This window comes from Pteronotus mesoamericanus, unplaced genomic scaffold (genome assembly GCF_021234165.1).
Source record: "Pteronotus mesoamericanus isolate MK-2021 breed Mesoamerican mustached bat unplaced genomic scaffold, CSHL_Meso_final contig_25, whole genome shotgun sequence".
In the NCBI taxonomy this organism is placed as follows: domain Eukaryota; kingdom Metazoa; phylum Chordata; class Mammalia; order Chiroptera; family Mormoopidae; genus Pteronotus; species Pteronotus mesoamericanus.
Genome location: NW_026555105.1, coordinates 9871137 through 9890940, shown reverse-complemented (window position 1 = coordinate 9890940; position 19804 = coordinate 9871137). Strand labels below are relative to the sequence as shown.

The 19804-nt window shown below is 52.9% G+C and overlaps 2 protein-coding genes across 2 annotated transcripts in view; both read left to right on the top strand.

The window, feature by feature from the left end:
• Positions 1-6515: 6515 nt before the first annotated feature.
• On the top strand, positions 6516-13544 carry MMP9 (matrix metallopeptidase 9). Its single transcript, XM_054573384.1, has 13 exons — positions 6516-6653; positions 7160-7392; positions 7726-7874; positions 8170-8298; positions 8388-8561; positions 8795-8968; positions 9331-9507; positions 9631-9786; positions 10876-11182; positions 11304-11446; positions 11764-11914; positions 12007-12110; positions 13426-13544. Exons 1-13 carry the CDS (start codon positions 6516-6518, stop codon positions 13542-13544), a joined length of 2154 nt encoding a protein of 717 aa, XP_054429359.1.
• Positions 13545-17263: 3719 nt separating this feature from the next.
• SLC12A5 (solute carrier family 12 member 5) overlaps positions 17264-19804 on the top strand; it is a 35218-nt gene continuing 32677 nt past the window's right edge. Inside the window, exon 1 of the mRNA XM_054573383.1 lies at positions 17264-17384. Within this exon, the coding sequence (XP_054429358.1) occupies positions 17264-17384 (121 nt within the window). The remainder of the gene's footprint in view (positions 17385-19804) is intronic.

The following is a 19804-nucleotide window of genomic DNA, read 5'->3' as shown; positions in this document are numbered from 1 at the left end:
AATCACGGGGGCTTTAGAAGAAGTCCCAGGCTGTACCCCAGACCAATTCAATCAGAATCCCGGGGAGGGAGTGAAACTCAGGCCCCACAATTCAAAAGAAAATCCTAGGGACTCCAATATGCAGCCACATTTGAGAAGCACAGCTGAACAGGTAGCATTCTCATAGACTTGTGTTGTACCTGTGCTCTCTTTGAGGCTATATTTAACTCCAGGCCCTCTGTCCCACGGTGCAAGTTTCGGGAGCCTTTCTTTCTAGAAAGGAGACTGCTGTCAGGGCTGATGTTCAGCTGGTATGCACTGGTACAGAAGCACCAGTTGTTAGATATTGAAACATTTCCCTGTCCATTGGTAACAGGTGCTGCGTTAAACCTTCTTAGTGCCCCGTTAAACCTTCTTAGTGCCCCAGAGCCCTGACATCTTCCCCCAGGACTTAGGGCTGTAGATCCAGGACAGAAAGGCTTAATGACCCGCACCGTCCCACCCTCACCACCCCTAGCTCTTTGGACTGAATCGTCCTGATTGGTCAGAGTTTGTGCGTCCTGGCTGTTAAATATTTGATTGTCGGCCGGGCTGCAATGTGGTGAGGAACGTCAGCTTTACGGTCAGAAAGGCCTGGATTTTGGTACTAGTGGTGTGACCTTGGGCAAGTGGCTTCATCTCTTTGAGTCTCAGTTTCCTCATCTGAAAATTGCATCAAAAGTATCCCTCCCTACCCACTCCCCCCTGCCCCGCCGGCCTTAGTGTTGGGATGAAACTTGACTAAAGCACAGGTCTCAAACCTGAGCATGCGCCGGAGTCAGCTGGCAGGCATGTCAAAACAAAGATGGCTGGGCCCCACCCGGAGGTGCTGACGCAATAGTTCAAGGATGGGGGCAGGTGAGGTTCGGCGTTTCTAACCAGCTCCCAGGCCATGCTAATGCTGCTGGGACTGCATTTCGAGAACCACCAGAACTAGGAGACGCCAAGACCCCCAGGTTTGTGAGAGGGGCAAAGAAGTCCTCGGTTGCCCTGTGTGCCCTGTGTGACCAGCATGGACTGAATGAGCCCTGAATGCTTAGCCTATGATTTCCGAGGAGGATGAGGACCTCCCTCGCTTCTCCCCACTGAACAGGACCAGAGTCAGACGTTTGGGGGCTGCGATCGCTGCGAATATGGTGCTCTTCCCATGTGCCATCCAAAGTAAAACAACACTAAACCCTGCAATGACTATAAAAGGAAGTCCAACAGGGATCTGATCTTTCCCCTGCTGGCTACTTTAAGGGTTTTTTGGGTTTTTTTTCAAATATCAAAAACAATCTTTGTGTTGGCGAGGGATGGAATAAGAGGAGCACAGAGGATTTTCAGGACAGTGAAATTATTTTGTATGAGAACATAATGATGCATACATGTCATTAAGCATTTGTCCAATCCCATCACATGGACACCAAGAGTGAACCCCAAACTATGGACGTGGGGTGACCACGATGCATCGATGAAGTTTCACCCATTGTAACAAATGTACCACTGCGGTGAGGGATGTTGACAATGGGGTGGGCTGTGCATGTGGGCGGGGGGGTAGGGGCTATACGGGAAATCTGTACTTTCCTCTTCATTTTGCTGTGAAGCCGAAACTGCTCTAAGAATAAATCTTAATAGGAATAGGAAACAAAATAATTAAATAATTTTTTAAATATGTGGTTTGGGGCTGCATCTGCTCTGCAGGGACCCCAAGCATAGCCTTACCCGCCAGTGGGCAGCCTGATGCCAAAGAAACAATCCCTGGCTTATCCTCTTTCCCCCTCGAATTGCATGGCTCCCTCCACACGCCATCCCTTTCTGTGGACATGAACCTCTCATCTTAAAGGAAATGCCCCTTGACTGTTCTCTGTCTCTTGCAGCCTCCTTAATCTTTAATTCTCTGCCTCTTATCCACGCAGCCAAACACCCAGCACCTGTTCTCTCTGTTGGTTCCTGGCTCCCACTTCAGCCTGACCTCTGGGCACCTCCCAATCCCCCAGGCTGCTTCCCCCACTGACTTCCTTCTTGCCAGATCCAATGACCTGATATTAGCACGGGATTCAGAGTCAGATGGCCTGGGCGGAGCTCTGTCACTCGCCAGCTGTGTGACAGTGAGCAAACTGAAGCCCTTCTCTGGGCTGTGGGCTTCACCTTGAAAATGATTTATGTTTCTGCCTCCCATGACTGCCCAGGAGTTCTAATGCCAAGGAGTCAAATACGTTAAGAAGGTCCGCCATTGGGTGCAAATGAGATGTGAGGAGGCCTGAAACGGCACTGGATAAACTGTCAAGATCCACTCCCCGCCCCTGCACTGACTACTAGAACGATCAACGGCTGAGGTTGCTGGGGGCACATGCAGAATGTGTAGGAAGAACAGGGTGCCAGTGTCAGGTCTGGGTTGAGTCCCAGGTCTGCCCCTTGCTGGCTGTGTGGACTTGGGCAACTGCTTAAGCCTCACAGGTTCCTCACCAGTAAAAGAGATTTACACATCTGAATTGTAAAGTTAACTGGGATCATGAGTCCTGATTTTTAAAGGTGAGAGCACTAGAGTAACAGAATCATCGTAGCGAACTTTTTTTCTGCCTACCTAAAACTTGCAACGTATAATCTCATTGAATCCCCCCACAACCCTTTGAGCGAGGACTCTTCCCTCCTCATTTTACAGACGAGGAAATGGAGGCATAGAGAGCCAAAGTGACTTGTCGAAGGTCACACGGTTAGAAGGAATAGGAGCTGGAATCTGAACCCAGGAGGTCTGATTTCAAAGCCTATACTCTATGGCTTCCTGTTGAAGGGTATCAGTACAAATAAGTGGGAGGATGACAATATTATTATCAGGGCCTCTAAGAGTCAGGCTGGGAGTTGCCACCACCCTGGGGCTAGGGATGGCAGGTGTGTTTGTGGGTGGGGGTGAGTACATGAGTGATGCTCACCCCTGGGGAAATATCTTGCAATATACACACCTTCCTGCTTCATCCTAGACACAAGCGTCTTCTCAACATCCTGCCCAGGCCTCTCAGCCCCGGCTGCCCCTCCCCTCTGGCAGATTTGGGAGAAGCAGGCTTGGAGTTCCCCCATCCTAGAAAGGGGGAGAGATTCCTCATCTCGTGAGGCTGACCCCGGTCTGGGGGCCTGGAGTTACTAATAGCAGCCCGCAGGGCTGTGTCATCCAGCTGGTGACTCAGGGCTCCAGGTCCAGCCCCCTCCCCATCCTGATGGGGCCTCCACCTGGGGGAGGGGCTTAGAGTTCAAGCGCTGGCTGACCCCGGTTCAGGCTTAGAGGGTGCCCACCTGGGGGTATATCCTGCTTCCTGCCTCCTCTCCCAGGGCCTTGGCTAAACTGTGTTGTGGTATTGGAAGGAGGGGCTGGGGAAGTGGGGAAGGGGATGTGGTAACCAGAACCACTTCCTGACATTGCTGTGTTGAAAGCCAAGCTCCCCTCAAGTTCCCCTTGGTGGGGGTGGAGGAGCCAGGGGGTGAAGGAAGAAGTTGGGAGGGAGAGAGAACGGGAGGCTTCTTGCCTGGATTGACTCCAGAAATCAAGTTCCAAGGTTCCTGGTGGGGTGTTCTTTCCCTGCTCCCAACTTGGTAAAAACAGCCAGCTGGTCCAGAGGCAATCATTCAGAGTTAGAGCAGCCCCAAGCACTCAGTGCCCTGTGTCAGGCGCTTTCTACCTGCTCACTCGCTTGACCCTTATAACCCCATGAGGGAAGCACCATTATTACCCTCATCTTACCAATGGAGAACCTGAGGCACTGACCAGTTATGTCGACTACTCAGATCACCCAGCAGGTCCATGCCAGAGCTGAGATGTGAACTCAAAACAACTAGGCTCTAGAGTGCAGACTTTTAGCTACCATTCCTTATAGCAACCCCCCCGCCCAACACACACACACTCACACGCAGTCCCCTGGCTTGCTTTGTGACCTAAAAGAGGAATATGCTGCACTCTGGGCCTGCCTCAGTTTCTTCCTCTGCACGATGGGCACTTGGAGTGAATAAGTATGCCTCCCTCTCGTGATGTTTGTCTGTCTGGTAATGAATTATACATTCAGTTTCTTCCTTCTTGGACTCCATGAGCTCGAGACAATAGCTGTCTGGGTCACTACCTTATTCCCAATTCTTAACACAATGCTGGCCTGTAAAAACTCAGCAAATATTCGTTAAGTAAGTGGTCTTTAAGGGTTTGAAGATCAACATCAATCGTCTGAGTGTATGATGAAAATTTTGGGCCCTGTACATAGAAAAATCAACATATATCAGTGGGGGTGACTTTGCCCCTCCCACCCACCCGGGGAACATTTGGCAATGATTGGCAACATTCCTGGTTGCCACAACTGGCAGGGGGGAGGTGCTACTGGCATCTGGTGGGTGGAAGCTGGAGATGCTACTAAACATCCTACAACAAACAGGACGGTCCCCACAACAAAGAATTATCTGGCCCAAAGGTCAATAGTGCTAAATTTGAGAAATGTGACATATATGCATAGATGTGATGTATTTTGTGCAATTGATGGCAAGTTGGGGGTGGTTCATGAATTCTTCTAAAGCCCATGCCAGCTTGCAGATGAAGACCCTCTGGATTAAAGGGTCTCCTTGTTTCCATCTCTAAAGTCATGTTGCTCTGACTCTACACTCTCAAGCCTGGAATATAGTCCCCCTGGGTCCCTTGTCCTAGCGTCTGATTCCCAACGGCCTAAGACTCCTCTCTGATCTTCAGTGGGTGCAGGTGGTTAGGGGGAAAGGGTCCACATTTTAAGTCTCCTGTCCTACCCCCCACCCCCTACTCCCCTTTGAGATAACTCCTAGTTATCTCAGGTTCCTGTAAATGGACATAAACACGAAAAACTTCAGCACTAGGGAGCTTTAGGTTTGAATCCCGGTTTTGTGTATTAACTCACTGGGTGATTAAGGCAAGTTCCTTACCTGCTCTGAGCCTCAGTTTCCTCCCCTGGTAGTGGGAGGGGCACTCATTAAACCTGCCTCCCAGATGGGGGTGAGGAGAGGATCAGATGCTTGTAGGGACCTTATCACAGTACTCCACAGCAAATCTCAAAAAATGCGTTAGTATTGTGGCTCAGAGGTGAAGTGACTTACCCAAGGTCACAAAGCTGGGGGACGGCAGAGCTGGGACTGAAGACCGGGACCGTATGACTCATTAATGAGTGAACTCTGAAGCTGCCAATTTCCTATAAGAAAAACTAATTGTCTTCATCTCACAGATTCACTTATTAAACAAACATATAAAATGCCTGGCACGGAGTACGACTTTGAAACACAGCTTGTTGAATTTTTGTTACTGTCCTTCCCAAATAATGGCTCTAAGAGGGCAAAGGCGGGCCCTGCCCCACACGGGCTGGCTGGGGAAAGGGAAATCGGGGGAGGCTGACGGTTTACTGGCAGAAGCAGTGATCATTGGCGCTGGGGCTGGCGGGGGTGAAGCAGGGCTGGGGAACCGAAAGGCTCCTGAGGTCATCCCCTACCCCCACAGCATTTTACAGTCGAAGAGCCCAAAGCCCAGAGAGGGGAAGGCATTTACTCTAGATCAGTTTAGCGCCCAAGACCCCCATCTCCTGATTCCAAGTTGGAATCATGATCTTGGCCCAGATAATTAAAAGCAATCTCAGCCTGGCCTGTTGAGGATTTGCAACGTACACTGTATTGAGCATTTTACATGTTTGATCTCATTTTATCCTCACATCAGTTTAGGGACAAAGGGCCCCCTTTTACAGCTGAGGAAGCAAACTCAGAATGGTGAGGCCATTTGCCCAAGGCACTGAAAGAAGAGAGTGAAGCCACGTCTGTTGGCCTCCAGATGCCACAAATAAACTCCCCCTCCACTACCCTGCAGGAGTCAGCTCCTGGAGATAGGGGGTTGCCCCAGCGGAATTCCCCAGTTCCTGTCTAGCAGAGCCCACTCACTGTGGGCCAGGTGGAATAGGGAGAGGAAGCTGAGTCAAGGGAGGTGTCCAGGGAGGAGACATGCGGGCAGAGCGAGCCTGGGAGTGTGGGAAGGGGCCCACAGAGGGGTCTGACCAGGAGGGGGGAATCGCTAGGTTCAGAAAAAGGCCTCAGAGAATCTTCCATCCCCTTCCCCTTATACTGACCGATTGGGACCTTCAGATGGAGGGCGCAGGGAACCCCCGTCCTCGTCTTCCTCCCTCTCTTTCATCAAGTTCTCACAAGCCATGCAGTTTGCAAAACCCAACCCTCCCCCATGGGCCTGTGGTTTCCTGTGGGTCTCTGTGGGTCTGGGGTCCTGCCTGACTCAGCAATGGAGACTGCGGGCAGCAGGGAGGGAGGAGGTGGTGTAAGCCCTTTCTCTGCCTTCTCTCTCTCTCTCTCTCTCTCTCTCTCTCACACACACACACACACACACACACACCCCACACACACCCCATCCCCTGAGTCAGCCCCTGCCTGGCCTGTCCGCGAGGGGCGGGGTCACTGATTCAGTGAACAGCTCCTCTTTAAAGCCCCCACGAGGGCAGCTGCAGCCAGACGCCGCTACCCTCACCATGAGCCCCTGGCTGGCCCCCGTCCTGGCGCTCCTGGTTCTGGGCCACTGCTTGGCTGCCCCCAGACCGCACCAGCCCACCGTTGTGGTCTTCCCAAGAGACCTGCGGACCGGCCTCCCTGATAGGCAGCTGGCAGAGGTAAGCAATCGCCTCAGTCTAGACTGGAATCCTAGGGAGGGCATGGACCTTGGGGGATACTTCGGGCCACACTGGGGGTACTGGCATGTCTGGAGAACAGAGGTGTCCAGGATCAGGCACTGGGAGGGAAGGGTGTCCTGTGGAGGCTCTGGGCAGTGATGGCCAAGAATGGGTTAATGAGGGTTTCCTAGGTGGGCAATGGGGAGTGGTGTGGGGGGAGCATTGGAAGGTTCTGGAGTGGGTGTGCGCTGGCAGGGAACAGGGATAAACCCTAGGGATCCCTGGGGTAGGTATGGCCAGGAGCGTCCAGGGCTGGGAAGGAACGAAGGATGTCTACACGGAGGGGACATGCTCAGGTGGGCACAAGCCCTGATGTCCAGGGTCCCTAGTCTTAGGTACAATGCCTGGTTGCTAGTCCCTGAGCTCCTGGAGGGCTGGGGTTCCGGCCCAGTAGGGCAGAGAAAGGGAGTCAGTGCTCTGGGATGTCTCGGCCCCTCCATCCACAGGAATATCTGTTCCGCTATGGCTACACCAAAGTTGCCGATTTGAGCGACAGCAAGCAGTCCCTGAGGAACGCGCTGCAGCATCTCCAGAGGCGCCTGGCTCTGCCGCAGACCGGTGAGCTGGACAACACCACCCTGGAGGCTATACGAGCCCCACGCTGTGGCGTCCCAGACGTGGGCAGATTCCAGACCTTTGAGGGTGACCTCAAGTGGCACCACCAAAACATCACGTACTGGTGCGTGGTGGGGTCCTGCGGGGGCCGGTGGAGTGGGGTGGGGAGGCCGGTCTCCCCGAGCTCAGGCGGCAGATGAACACCCCCTGTCTCAGACCCATCCTTGGATTTCACTAAATATGCAGCCTGGGGCAAGTGGCTCCACTTCTGAGCCGCCTCGCAGGCTGAGTCCTCCTGCCAAGGGCCATTGTGTGTTGGCAAAGGAAAAATGCATCTAACAGTGCTTTACGGATGAAAACCTGGAGCTGAAGTCGCTGAGACGTGGGGTGCCGCTGCAGCCCCGGCTCCCGCCTCTTACTTCTGGCTGGACTTGGTCCTCCCGCCTTTCTCCTGCAGGATCCAAAGCTACACGGAAGACTTGCCGCGCGAGGTGATCGAGGACGCCTTTGCCCGCGCCTTCGCGGTTTGGAGCGCGGTCACGCCGCTCACCTTCACTCGCGTGTACGACCAGAGTGCCGACATCGTCATCCAGTTCGGTGTTCGGGGTGAGAGTGCGAGAAGGGAAAAGCCAAGAGGGTCTGGACGGGGACAGGAGAGGGAGGACCACGGAGCATAGACGGGGCACTGGACCCGGCTTTCTCTTGCCTGCGCTTCCCAGCCCTGGCCGCTGCTCGCTCTTTTGGCGCCCCCTCCTGCGCGCTGCGGGCGAGGGCGGGGCCGCGAGGCTCGCGTAGCTGTTCAGAGGCGGAGTTTCAGCCCCACTCAGTCCAGTGCCCGTGGGTAGCCAACAGTGTGCAGCCCGGTACCCAGCTAACTCTCTCCTTCCCGCTGCTTCTTCAGAGCATGGAGACGGGTATCCCTTCGACGGGAAGGACGGGCTCCTGGCACACGCCTTTCCTCCTGGCCCGGGCATTCAGGGAGACGCCCACTTCGACGATGAAGAGTTGTGGTCCCTGGGCAAGGGCGTCGGTGAGATCCTGAGCCGCCGCGGACCCCGTTCCCTTTTCTTCTCACGCCCGTCGCCACCTTCCCTGACCCCGGTCCCGCTCCTCCTGCAGTGGTTCCGACGCGCTTTGGGAACGCAGACGGTGCTCCTTGCCACTTTCCCTTCACCTTCGAAGGCCGCTCCTACTCCGCCTGCACCACCGACGGCCGCTCTGACAACATGCTCTGGTGCAGCACCACGGCAGATTTTGACACCGACCGCCTGTTCGGTTTCTGCCCCAGCGAGAGTGAGTTCTGCATTGTGGAGGGTGGGGTGTGTGTGGGGGGGGTAGTGCCCAACAGCCTCGAGGGCCAGAACTCTGTGTTTTCATCCCAGCTCAGCCACTAGTGCTCTGTGGTCTGCAAGCCACTCTCTTGCTCTCTGGGCCCAGTTTTCTCACCTGTGAAATGCAGAACGGAGGGGTGCAGTATGGGTGGCCTGCGGGTTAATAAACTCAGGGTAATGCGTGGGCCTCCCCAGGACTCTATACCCAGCATGGCAATTCGGATGGCCAGCCCTGCGTGTTTCCGTTCACCTTCGAGGGCCGCTCCTACTCCGCCTGCACCACCGACGGTCGCTCCGACGGCTTCCGCTGGTGCGCCACCACAGCCAACTACGACCAGGACAAGCTTTATGGCTTCTGCCCTACCCGAGGTACCTCTGCCCCACCCTCCAGATTCAACACTGGTCTTCAAAACGTTTCTCCCCCACCCGTCAGTTTGTCTCTCCACTTGTGGCTGGTGCTCAGGACCCCCAGACTCTGCCCACTCTCACTACGGCCCCTCCCTCTGACTTCCAACTGCTGCTCCCTCATTCATGGGGCTTGGCCTGCTAGCCCAGCCTGCTGCCTCTCCCTTAGTCTCCAGTCCCTAGGCCTAACCTGGACTCAGCTGTGCCCCACAGCGCCCCCTAAGCTTTAAAAATGGTACCAAGATTTTCTAGCTCCTTGTTTGGCCCACCCTGGCTTCTTATGGGACCCACCCACTTGGCTCACGCAAGGCCCTTGGTCTCTCCAGTCGACTCGACCGTGACCGGGGGCAACTCAGCAGGGGAGCTGTGCGTCTTCCCCTTCATCTTCCTGGGCAAGGAGTACTCGTCCTGCACCAGTGAGGGCCGCAGCGATAACCGCCGCTGGTGTGCCACCACCTCAAACTTTGACACAGACAGGAAGTGGGGCTTCTGTCCGGACCAAGGTGGGCAGGGTTCGACGGTTCTGGGCTGGGGCAGTGGGTGGGTGGTGGCGCTGCTGGCTGGCAGACAGCCGGGGCTGGAAGCACGATCCAGGGCCCGTGTCTCAGCCTCTCTCTTTCCTCCAGGATACAGCTTGTTCCTTGTGGCTGCCCACGAGTTTGGCCACGCCCTGGGCTTAGATCACTCGTCTGTGCCAGAGGCGCTCATGTACCCCATGTACAGCTACACTGAGAAGTCCCCCTTGCATGAAGACGACGTGAAGGGCATCCAGCATCTGTATGGTGAGATTTCATGGCAGGGATGGAGGGAGGAGGAAGGAGCATGGAGAACAGGGTGGGAGGAATTGGGACCTCAACGTCCATCTGGGAAGGAGCCTGGGTCTAGTGGGTGTAACTGCTGTGGGGTCAGCGCTTGGAGATAGTGATAGAGAGCCCAGAGTCAGAACGAGACGTAGGTTCAAAAGCCGGTTCAGCCGCTCCCTAGCTAGGTGACCTGGAATACATCAGTTTGCTGGCAATTTCCTCATCTGTAAAGTTTGGTTAATAACAGTACCTGTCTCCCAGCGTTGTTAAGAGGTTTAAATGATTGGCTAATAACAGTACCTGTCTCACAGTGTTGTTAAGAGGTTTAAATGAGTTAGAATAATGCCTGGCATATGGTAAGCACCATATAAGTGTTTGATATTTTTACTGTTATTATCATTTATCATTAGTATTATTTTCTCATTTAAAAAAATGGGAATTTTACTTACAAAAATTATTTATTCTTAGAGAGGGCAAGGGAAGGAGAAAGAGAGAGAGAGGAACATCAATATGTGGTTGCCTCTTGCGTACCCCCTACTGGGGACCTGGCCTACAACCCAGGCCTGTGCCCTGACTGGGAATCAACCGGCGACCCTTCAGTTCGCAGGCCCGCGCTCAATCCACTGAGCCACACCAGCCAGGACAAGAAATGGGGATTTTAAAGAATCTACTTCATAGGGTTGTTTTTTTTTTTCGTTTGAAGCCCACACAAGCTAAATATGAGTTTATTAACTTGTTAGCATTGTGTTTGGCACTCAGTTTGAGTGCTCCAAAACCACTTCTCTCCTATCTGCGGGATCGGTGGTGGGGGGTGTCCCTACCTGTCCTATGTTTATAGGGCCAGAGCCTGGCCCAGGGACCAGATAAATATGGCTTGAATGAAAGATGAGTGCAGGAAACGATGAGACCTTCCTGTGCCTGGGAGGGGTGGAGGGAAGGCAGGCTCCAGCATCTAAAATGAGGAGAGTGAGTGCCAGGCGGGATATCTGATAGGCCCTGGGGAACAGACACTCCATGGGCGCAGAGGTATGCGGGAATAGAGGTGTCTCATCTGGTGTCTCTTTGTAGGTGCTTCCCCTAAACCTGAACCACGGCCTCCAACCACCACTCCTGAAACCAAGCCCACTGCTCCCCCGACGGTCTGCCCCACCGCTCCTCCCACTGCACGCCCCTCAGAGATCCCCACTACCGGCCCCACAGGCCCCCCGTCAGCTGGCCCCACAGGTGCCCCCACTGCGGGCCCCACGGGTCCCCCCACTGCTGGTCCTTCTGCGGCTCCTACAGCGTCTTTGGATCCAGCGGACAACGTCTGCAACGTGGACATCTTCGATGCCATCGCACAGATTGGGGACTACCTGCATTTATTCAAGGATGGGTGAGGGGCAGGGATGTGTGGTGAGGGAGAGCGTTTGGAAGGGGGACCACCCTGTCCCTTCCCTTCCACTGGCCTTTGGTTCAAGGCTCAGTGCCCTGCTGTTCTCTTTTCGCGTTCCCAGGAGGTACTGGCGATTCTCTAAGGCCCAGGGACGCCGACAGGTGCAGGGCCCCTTCCTTATCAGGGACAAGTGGCCTGCACTGCCGTCCAAGCTGGATTCCGCCTTTGAGGAGCCGGTCACCAAGAAGATTTTCTTTTTCTCTGGTTAGTTTCCTCCTTTTTCCCTTCCCTCCTCAGCATCCTCACCAATCTAGGAGGACCAAGAGACCGAGGATAATCCAGAAAACGTTAAAGTGCGGATTTAAAAACGCGCCCCCTCCTGGCGGATGCGATTTAACAAGTTTAGCGGAGCTGAATTTCAGCTCCCCTTGCACAATTGTACCGCGCGGCTCTGCTCCTGGGCTAGGAGACTGCGGGCCCGCCACGTTGCGAAAGATCTCGCTGGATTTCCCTTTTGACAGTCCAGGGGAATGTGTGCCTTCTCCCTGCCCCCAGGCCGATGTGACCCTTCTTCCCTGCAGGGCGCCAAGTGTGGGTCTACACAGGCGCGTCGGTGCTAGGCCCGAGGCGTCTGGACAAGCTGGGTTTGGGCCAGGAGGTGGCCCAAGTCACTGGGGCCCTCCCGCGCCGCGGGGGTAAGGTGCTGCTGTTCAGCAGACAGAAGTTCTGGAGGTGAGAGCCACTGGGACCGCCGGCAGGGGGAGCCCCGGCGCCATACGCCTGTCCTCTGGCTCAGCACCCGTCTCCTCGCTGCCTTCCTGCAGGTTCGACCCGAAGACGCAGACCGTGGATCCCAAGAGCGCCACCCATGTGGAGGAGATGTTCCCTGCGGTGCCCTTAAACACGCATGACATCTTCCTGTACCAAGGTGATGCCGCAGACGGGGCTTAGGGGAGGGTCCTTCTCTGAGACGCCTCTCCCCAGGCTAGGCTCCCCTGCCTTAGAGATTGGTTAAATTCCAAGCAAGAAAGGAAAAGCTCCCCTGAGATTGAGACAAATATCCCAGCACCGTTAGAGAGTCAGGGCCTTCCCCAGATCATCCAGGGGACACGGGGGGAACAACAAGAACTAGGATCCAGATTTCCTGCCTCCCCAGTTGAAAGTTCTTTCCCGTACAATACAAGACGCATGGTTTGCAGGAAGTCTCATTGCTTTATTAATCAGTATTTGCCAGGCAGTGTGCTGCCGTGGGGGATATAGTGATAAATAAGGCAATTCATAGCTGTGTGTCTTTGGGCAAGTCACTGCTACTCCCCATCTGGGAAATTGGGAGAGCTGGAGTTAGGCTTACTTTCTCTTTTTCACCTCTCACATCCAATCAGTTGACAAGTTCTGTTGATTCTACCTCTGAAATATTTACTCTCACTATCTCCTTTGCAAACACCCTAGTCCAAGCCATCCTGGTTGTCCAATACTGCTAAAGTATTCTCTGGGACTAGGGAGGGCTTAGGAGTGGAAGGCAATAATGTTGGAGGTGACTCCAGACATAATGCAAGGCCAAAGAAACAAACAGGAGCTGACCCTCCCCCAACCCCCCACTGCTCCCTCTGCTCGCCCCACCCCCACTGGCCTTCTGGCTGCTCTCTGAGCACATCAAGGTCAGTCCTCGCTTAGGGCCTGTGTGCCAGTTGTTCTCTCTGCCTGGAAGGTTTTTTTCCCAGATTGTCGCCAGGCTGCCTCCCTCTCATTCTTCAGGTCTCAGCACTAAAGCCACCTTTTCAAAGAGGCCTCTGACCTTCATTATCTATTTACTTACTTGCTTTTGTTTCCTCTCCACTGTCGAAACCAATCTCATTTATTTACATGTTTGCTTGTTAATCACCTGTCTTACCCACCAGAGTGTAAGCACCAAAAGAACTGAGGTCATGCTTGCATTTTCCCCTGCTGTATCCCCAGTGCTTCTAGCAGTGCTTGACATGATAAATCTTTGTTGAATGAATACATGAATGAATGGATTTGTTGAATGAATGAATGAATGTTGAATGAATTGTCCAGAGCACCTACTGTGTGCCAGGCTCTCTGCCAGTGCTTTGCACATCGGTGTCTGTGTCCTCTAGCATCTCTGGGCAGGAGATGAGGGTGTAATATGAAAGCCTTGGAAAGATCTGGAAAGAGTTTCTGTTTCTGTATGTATATGTGGGAGATTTGGAATCACCCCTCTTGCACCTGCCTCTCCCCTGCAGAGAAAGCTTACTTCTGCCAGGACCGCTTCTACTGGCGTGTGAATTTCCAGGATGACGTGAACCAGGTGGACGAAGTGGGCTATGTGACGTTTGATGTCCTGCAGTGCCCCGAGACCTAAGCCTCCCCATCCTGCTTCAGCACTGCAGCGTGGGTCCCCGTGGAGACTATCCTGATGGGGAAGGGGCCAGTTTGCCGGATACAAACTGGCGGGTCTGTTCCAAAGGACAAAGGATGAGTGAGAGTGGGCTGGGCCCTCTCATCCCACCTTCCTTTTTTGCTGGAATGTGTTCAATAAACTTGGATTCTCTAACCTTGAGATTAATTTATGTATGTATGCATGCATGCATGTATGTACACATGGATGCATGTAACAAATAGAGTGCTTACCATGTGCCAGGCAGTGTTCAAAGCACTTCATAAATATTAACATATTAGACTCTTCCTATTAGGAAAGTATAATGTGATTATTCTTGTTTCACAGCCGAGGCAGTGGGCCAATTATTCATCAAACATTTATTGAGCCCCTACATGGAGCCAGGCCCTGTGCTGGGCAATGGGGATAGAGAGAGATAAATTGGATTATGTTTCTGTCCTCAAGGACCTCTCGCAATGGTCCTCAAACTTTAGGGTGCATAAAAGTATCCTTAGAACTTGTTTAAAGTACAGACTCCAGGCTCTGCCCCAGAGAGTCTAACTCAGTTACGAGAGTGATTCTGTGTCTGGCAGGAGGTGGGCTCACACTTGGAGAGTGTGCCGTGTGTGACCCTAAAGATGTGTGTATGTGTGTGTGTGATTCTGTGTGTTGTGCTTGAAGTCAGAGGATGTTCTCCAGTCAGGATGACATCTGAACTTGTACTAAATTGGAAGGATGAGCAAGAGTTTTCTTCTTGTACAAGTAGGACTCTCTTCCAGGGGAGTTATTTACTAAGAACCTAACTGTGCCTACTCTCTAATCCTCACACACGTGTACAAAACAACACATGGAAGGATGTTGATGCAGCATTGTTCGCACAGTGAGAAACTGGAAACAACCAAAGTGCCCAGGGATAAGGCAGCGGGAAACTAAAATATAGACCCTGTGCATGATGATGGTGAAAAGGATAGTTAACAGGAAACATATTTAGGTATAGATCTTAGGGTCTAGAGATACAGGTATAGGCTTTAATTAAATGTTTCAATCGCTTTTGTTGTCATGTAGCTTATAGTCAAAAATAAGGAAGATATGTTAGTTATGTCCTAGAGGCCTGCCTGTAAAGCCAGTTCCAGGAAAAATGTTTAAAAGGGCACTTCGCTTGAGATAGTAGACAAATGTAGCTAGCTAAGCACAAAACAAGGACAGCTTAAACAATAACAAAGTTCACAAGATGTTTAGTTTCTGCTTTTTGCTTTATTTATTTAAAAAAATCTATTTATTTATTTTTAGAGGGGAAGGGAGGGAGAACGAGAGGGAGAGAAACATCAACGTGTGGTTGCCTCTCACGCATCCTCTACTGGAGACCTGGCCACAACCCGGGCATGTGCCCTGACTGGGAGTCAAACCAGTGACCCCCTGCTTTGCAGGCTGGCACTCAATCCACTGAGCCACACCAGCCAGGGCTGCTTTTTGCTTTAAAGATAACACCACTGATGCACGATTATGAGATGCTTTGCAGAATCTTGGTTCTGCAACCTGGTTACATCACCTGACCACAGTGACAAAGACACCAGAGAAGATGACATCAAAAACTAAATTAATCAGAATAAGGAAGACTGCTGAGGGTCACACAAGAACTAGCCAAACAGGCTCCCCTTTGACTGGTAACCCCTAATCCTCAATCTTTGCCTTTAAAAATCTCTGATCAAAAGCCATCAAGGAGTCTGGATATCGAGCACTAGCTTGTTGTTCTCCTGGCTTGGCGCCCAGCTAATAAGTGGCTTTAATTTTTCGACTGCAAAACTCACAGTTCTCATTTGCTTCTGCTGCACGTTGGGTGTGTGGACCCTCTTCCTTTGGATAACAATAGTAGTTACCCCTAGTATAGCACTGACTACATGCCAGACCCCGTTCCATGCGCTTTCTCTGTGTTGACACAGCTAATCCTTACATGAGCCTTATGAGACAGGTACTATCTTTACCTTATAGGTACTGATAATATTGTCATTACCCTCCTCCCACCCCCTTTACAAATGAGGAAACATAGGCACAGCTCACCTGAAGTCTCACAGCTGATGAGCGGTGACAGGGGCTTTGAATGTGTGCTCTTGGTGGAAAAGCTGGGAGAGGAGAAAGATAAGGCAGTGTTGGGGAACTGCAGATGACTCAGAATTCTGCTGTGTGGATGGGTCGGGAGCAGAGAAGATTCTGGAATGTTTGTGATAGGAATGGTTGTCTGAACCAGATAGGGTCTGATTGGCAGGGTGAGGAGTATGCACTCGACCTCAGGGGGGAATTGAGTGGAGGGAGGGCAGGTGAGGGGCGGGGGTAGGGGCTTGAGCAGGCGGGAGTCTAAGGAGGGCTTCGGAGAACTTCCTCTGGGTGGGTCCCCTCTCTCCTAACTCATCCATTTCTTGCTCAGGGACGACCCACTTCCATTGGCACCCAAATATTCCTTATTACGGCTTGTTAAAATTCCTCTGGATCCCTGACGCTCTAGGTAGTGTTCCATTTCTTTACTCCCCATCCCCATCCGTAGGAGAATTTCCTCCAAGTACGGATTTCTACTCGCTGTCTCCACTCCCTCAACGCCCATTCTGTCAGCTCCTTCCCGCCTGGCCCCCATCCCACTACACCACCGAAACCGTTCTCTTCAAAGCGCCCTGTGGTCTCCCTGTAGCCAGGTGCTGAGGAAGCACAGGGTGTGCTCCTCTGCGCTCACCCTGCACCATCTCTCCGGTCCCTCAACACAGCAGGTCATGCCCGTCTTTCTGCAGTTCTTCTTCACTGGGTCTCTGGGATGGACCCCTCTTACTCCTGTTTCCCCTCTTACCTCACTGGCTGGGTCTTCGTTTTTCCAATCTTTTAGAGGTTTCCAACCTCTAAGTGATAGTGTGCCCTTGTGCTCAATCCTTGGACTTCTCTGTGCTCACTCATTCTCTGTGATCTTACCTAGATTCGCAAGCTTTAAGTAGCTCCTGCAGTTTTATCACCAGCCTTAGCTTCTCCTCCGAACTTCAGATTTGTATGTTCAACACCAGACGCTGCCATGAACCTTACCGGACTAATAGGCATCTCAGCCTAACAGGCCCACCCGAACTCTTGGGCCCTACCTTCCAAAGATGTTTCTCCGTCAGCTATCACCACCGTAGGAACAGACTACGCCATCTGCTCTCAATCACGCTTAAAACCTGGTCAGCCCTAAGATGTAGGTATCTGCTTATGCTAGTACAGAGTTTCTCAACCTCCGCACTATTTCGGGCCCGGCAGCTCTTTGAGGGACTGTAAGACGGTTGGTGTCCTCCTCTAGGAGGCAGCAGGATCCATGGACAGATGCCAGACCCTCTCAGGGCCAGTCCTCCGCCGGGTACCACGGGCCTCAACGTGCCGAGCGGTGGGGAGGGAGTGCAGGGAGCTGATGTTAAACCTGTGGCTCATGGTCAGGCAGCCTTGGTGCAAGGCTAGATGGTCCAAGTGGCCTCTACCACTAGATGCCAGTACCACTCTGTCTCCCGTTGTGACAACCAAAAATGTCCGAACATTGTCTGCAAAGCGGGCACTAGGACCCTGTGCGGCGCCGCGTCCGGCGGGGGGCGGCGGGCGGGGGGTTGGGGGGAATCCGCTCTTTCTGCCTCCTAGAGCCAGGCTGCCGCCACTTGTGCGATCCCGGCCGTACCGCGGCCGCCCGGCCCCTTCCCTGCACCATGAGCCGCAGGTTCACTGTCACCTCGCTGCCCGCCGCGGGGCCCGCCCGGACCCCTGACCGACAGTCCCACAGGCATTCAGCCGCTGATATCCGCCACCTCTCAGCGGAAGACGCCAAAGGTAGAGGCCGCAGGGGGAGGGGTCTATAGGAGTGGGGCGGGGCAAGAGAGGGGGAGGGGCCGTGGTGGGCGGGTCTTCTTTTGGAAGGCGCGGGGTCTCCACTACGGAGACCGGAGAAGGGAGGAAACGGGGAAGAGGGATGGGCAATTGTGAAGGGCGGGGTCAGGCTCGAGGTGGGTGGGGCCAGGGGAAGAGACTGAGGCCAGAGGCGGAGGGGAGGATCTTGGGATGGAGCGGGTAGAGTCACTGAGAGCGGGGTCTGGGTTGCAGGGCACTAACGAGGTGGGGTCATCTCGGGTTGGAGGCGGGACCAGAAGGGATCAGTTGGGACCAGGGAACGCGCGGAGTGTTGGAACCTGGAGCCAATGGGAGGAAGTAGGACTAGCTCGGTTTGGGAGCAGAAAAGGGCGGGACCAGAGGGAGAAGGGTTGGGCTAGGAAGATAAGGGTAGAGTCTGGCGGGGTGCGGGGTTGAGGGCGGGAGAAAAAAATGAGTCCGGGTCGTTGAGGCAGGTGCTTGGTCCGTCGGTCATTGGTGCCTGGCTGCTCTTCCAATCTTCAGCTTCCCTGGAGGCACCGTGGACAGGCCGGACAGCCCAGGAAGAAGGCGGAAGAAAAAGTTAGTTTAGACCCCAGGCATTTAGATCCGGGGAGGATCCCATGGGATCTCCAGTTACGACCCTCAGGGACCCACTTCGCTCTCTCTGCTTCACTGCCAGAAGGGTTGGGTGGAGCCAGTTCAGGAGGGACTGGGGGCTTCTTTGAGGGCCCAACGCAGTGATCTTGTAATGGAAGTTCCAGGTAGGGTACAGAAGAGAGAGGAGGGGCAGGATCCTTCCAGCCTTCCGTAAAGAATATACATCCCAGATACACACACTCCGTAGGGGACCCTTGTTAGGGTTCCTCTCCCGGGCTCTGAGCCCTCATGTCTGGAAGGAACGTGGCCAATCAGCCTGGAGTGGCCCGAGCATTGGGAGGAGGAAGAGCCTCCCTGGGCCTCCAGGGGTCGCTGCTGAGCCGCACGTGAGCTCACCCTGACTTCAGCAAAACTAACCACCCCAAACCCTAGAGGAGCTCTACGGGGGTTTCTTTGGCCAAATCCTCTCATTGTGTAGATGACCAAATTGAGACCTAGATTTCCACAGGGTTCCAGCCTGTGAACCAACCGCTTCCTGACATGGCCACTGGGATTTCTTGGGCTCCTTCCATTCTGCGTCTTTTCCATTATCTGTCTACCCTCTTTCTCATTTTCCTGAATGCCTTTATCTGTCCTGATTTAAAAATCAGGGCTTCAGGAGCTTTGGTCTTTCCAACGAGGGGGTGCTCACGCCTTGACCATTCCACCTCCAAAACTCCTGAATCTGGCACATCTCTCTTCTTGTCAACATCAGCCTGGTCCGAACCTCCATCTCTGTCACATGGCCACCATCACAGCCTCCTCTCTGGTCTGCCTGACTCCAGTCCTATCCTAACCACATTTCATGCAAGCTTCCCAGTGCTTTAGGATTAAGGCCAAGCTGTCATTCAAACATTTTCCTCCTGGGCTCCTAGTATACCTGGCATAGCCAGGGAAACTCCTACTCACTCTGTAAGTTGTAACTCCTTTAACTTCTTCTGAAAAACTTTTTCACTTTCCCTCGCTCCTGGGCAGAGGCAGCCCTGCCTCTCCTGTGCACCCCCTGCATCATGAGGGCACATGTCACAGTGGGTGAAAGTTACTTAGTTGTGTGTCTCCTGCATCTCAAGAGCAGGGACCATACCCTTTTCTAAAAATGTACTTACTTATTTACTTTTAATTAAAGTATTGTTGACATGTAATGTTATGTTAATTTCAGGTGCACAATATAATGTACCCTACGAAGTGATTACCATGATAAGTCTAGTAACCATCGCTCACCATACAGTCATTAAGATGTTATTGACTACATTCCCTGGGCTGTGCATTATATTCCCATGACTTATTTTGTAACTGGAAATTTGAAGCTCTTAATCCCCTTCATTGTATTCACCAGTCTCCCACCCTCCTCTCCTCTGGTAGCCATCAGTTTGTTCTCTGTACTTATGAGTCTGCTTCTGTCTTGTTTTGTTTGTTCACTTGTTTTATTTTTTTTTTTAGATTTACATATAAATGAAATCATACGGTATTTATCTTTCTCTGACTTGTTTCACTTTAGCATAATAGCCTCTAGGTCCATCCATGTCGCAAGTGGCAAGATTTCATTCTTTTTAATGGCTGAGTAGGGATCATATTCTTTTATCTCTGTGTTCCAAGTTTCAAGCCTACAGCCTGGCACTTAGCAGGGCCTTAATGCTCATCAGATGAGAGAAGAGTGTCTGTAGGCGCCTGCTTCTCCTACCTCTGCCTCCTCTCCTCTCATTCCTCGCCACCTAGCCTGAGAATAAGATGGTCCTCCCTCTCAT

Excerpts from the sequence above, each read along its gene's own strand:
- MMP9 (XM_054573384.1), top strand. The coding sequence starts at position 6,516 with ATGAGCCCCTGGCTGGCCCCCGTCCTGGCGCTCCTGGTTCTGGGCCAC. Across the intron at positions 8,969-9,330 it reads TGGCTTCTGCCCTACCCGAG|TCGACTCGACCGTGACCGGG; the intron begins GTACCTCTGCCC and ends TGGTCTCTCCAG. Across the intron at positions 11,183-11,303 it reads CTGCATTTATTCAAGGATGG|GAGGTACTGGCGATTCTCTA; the intron begins GTGAGGGGCAGG and ends TCGCGTTCCCAG.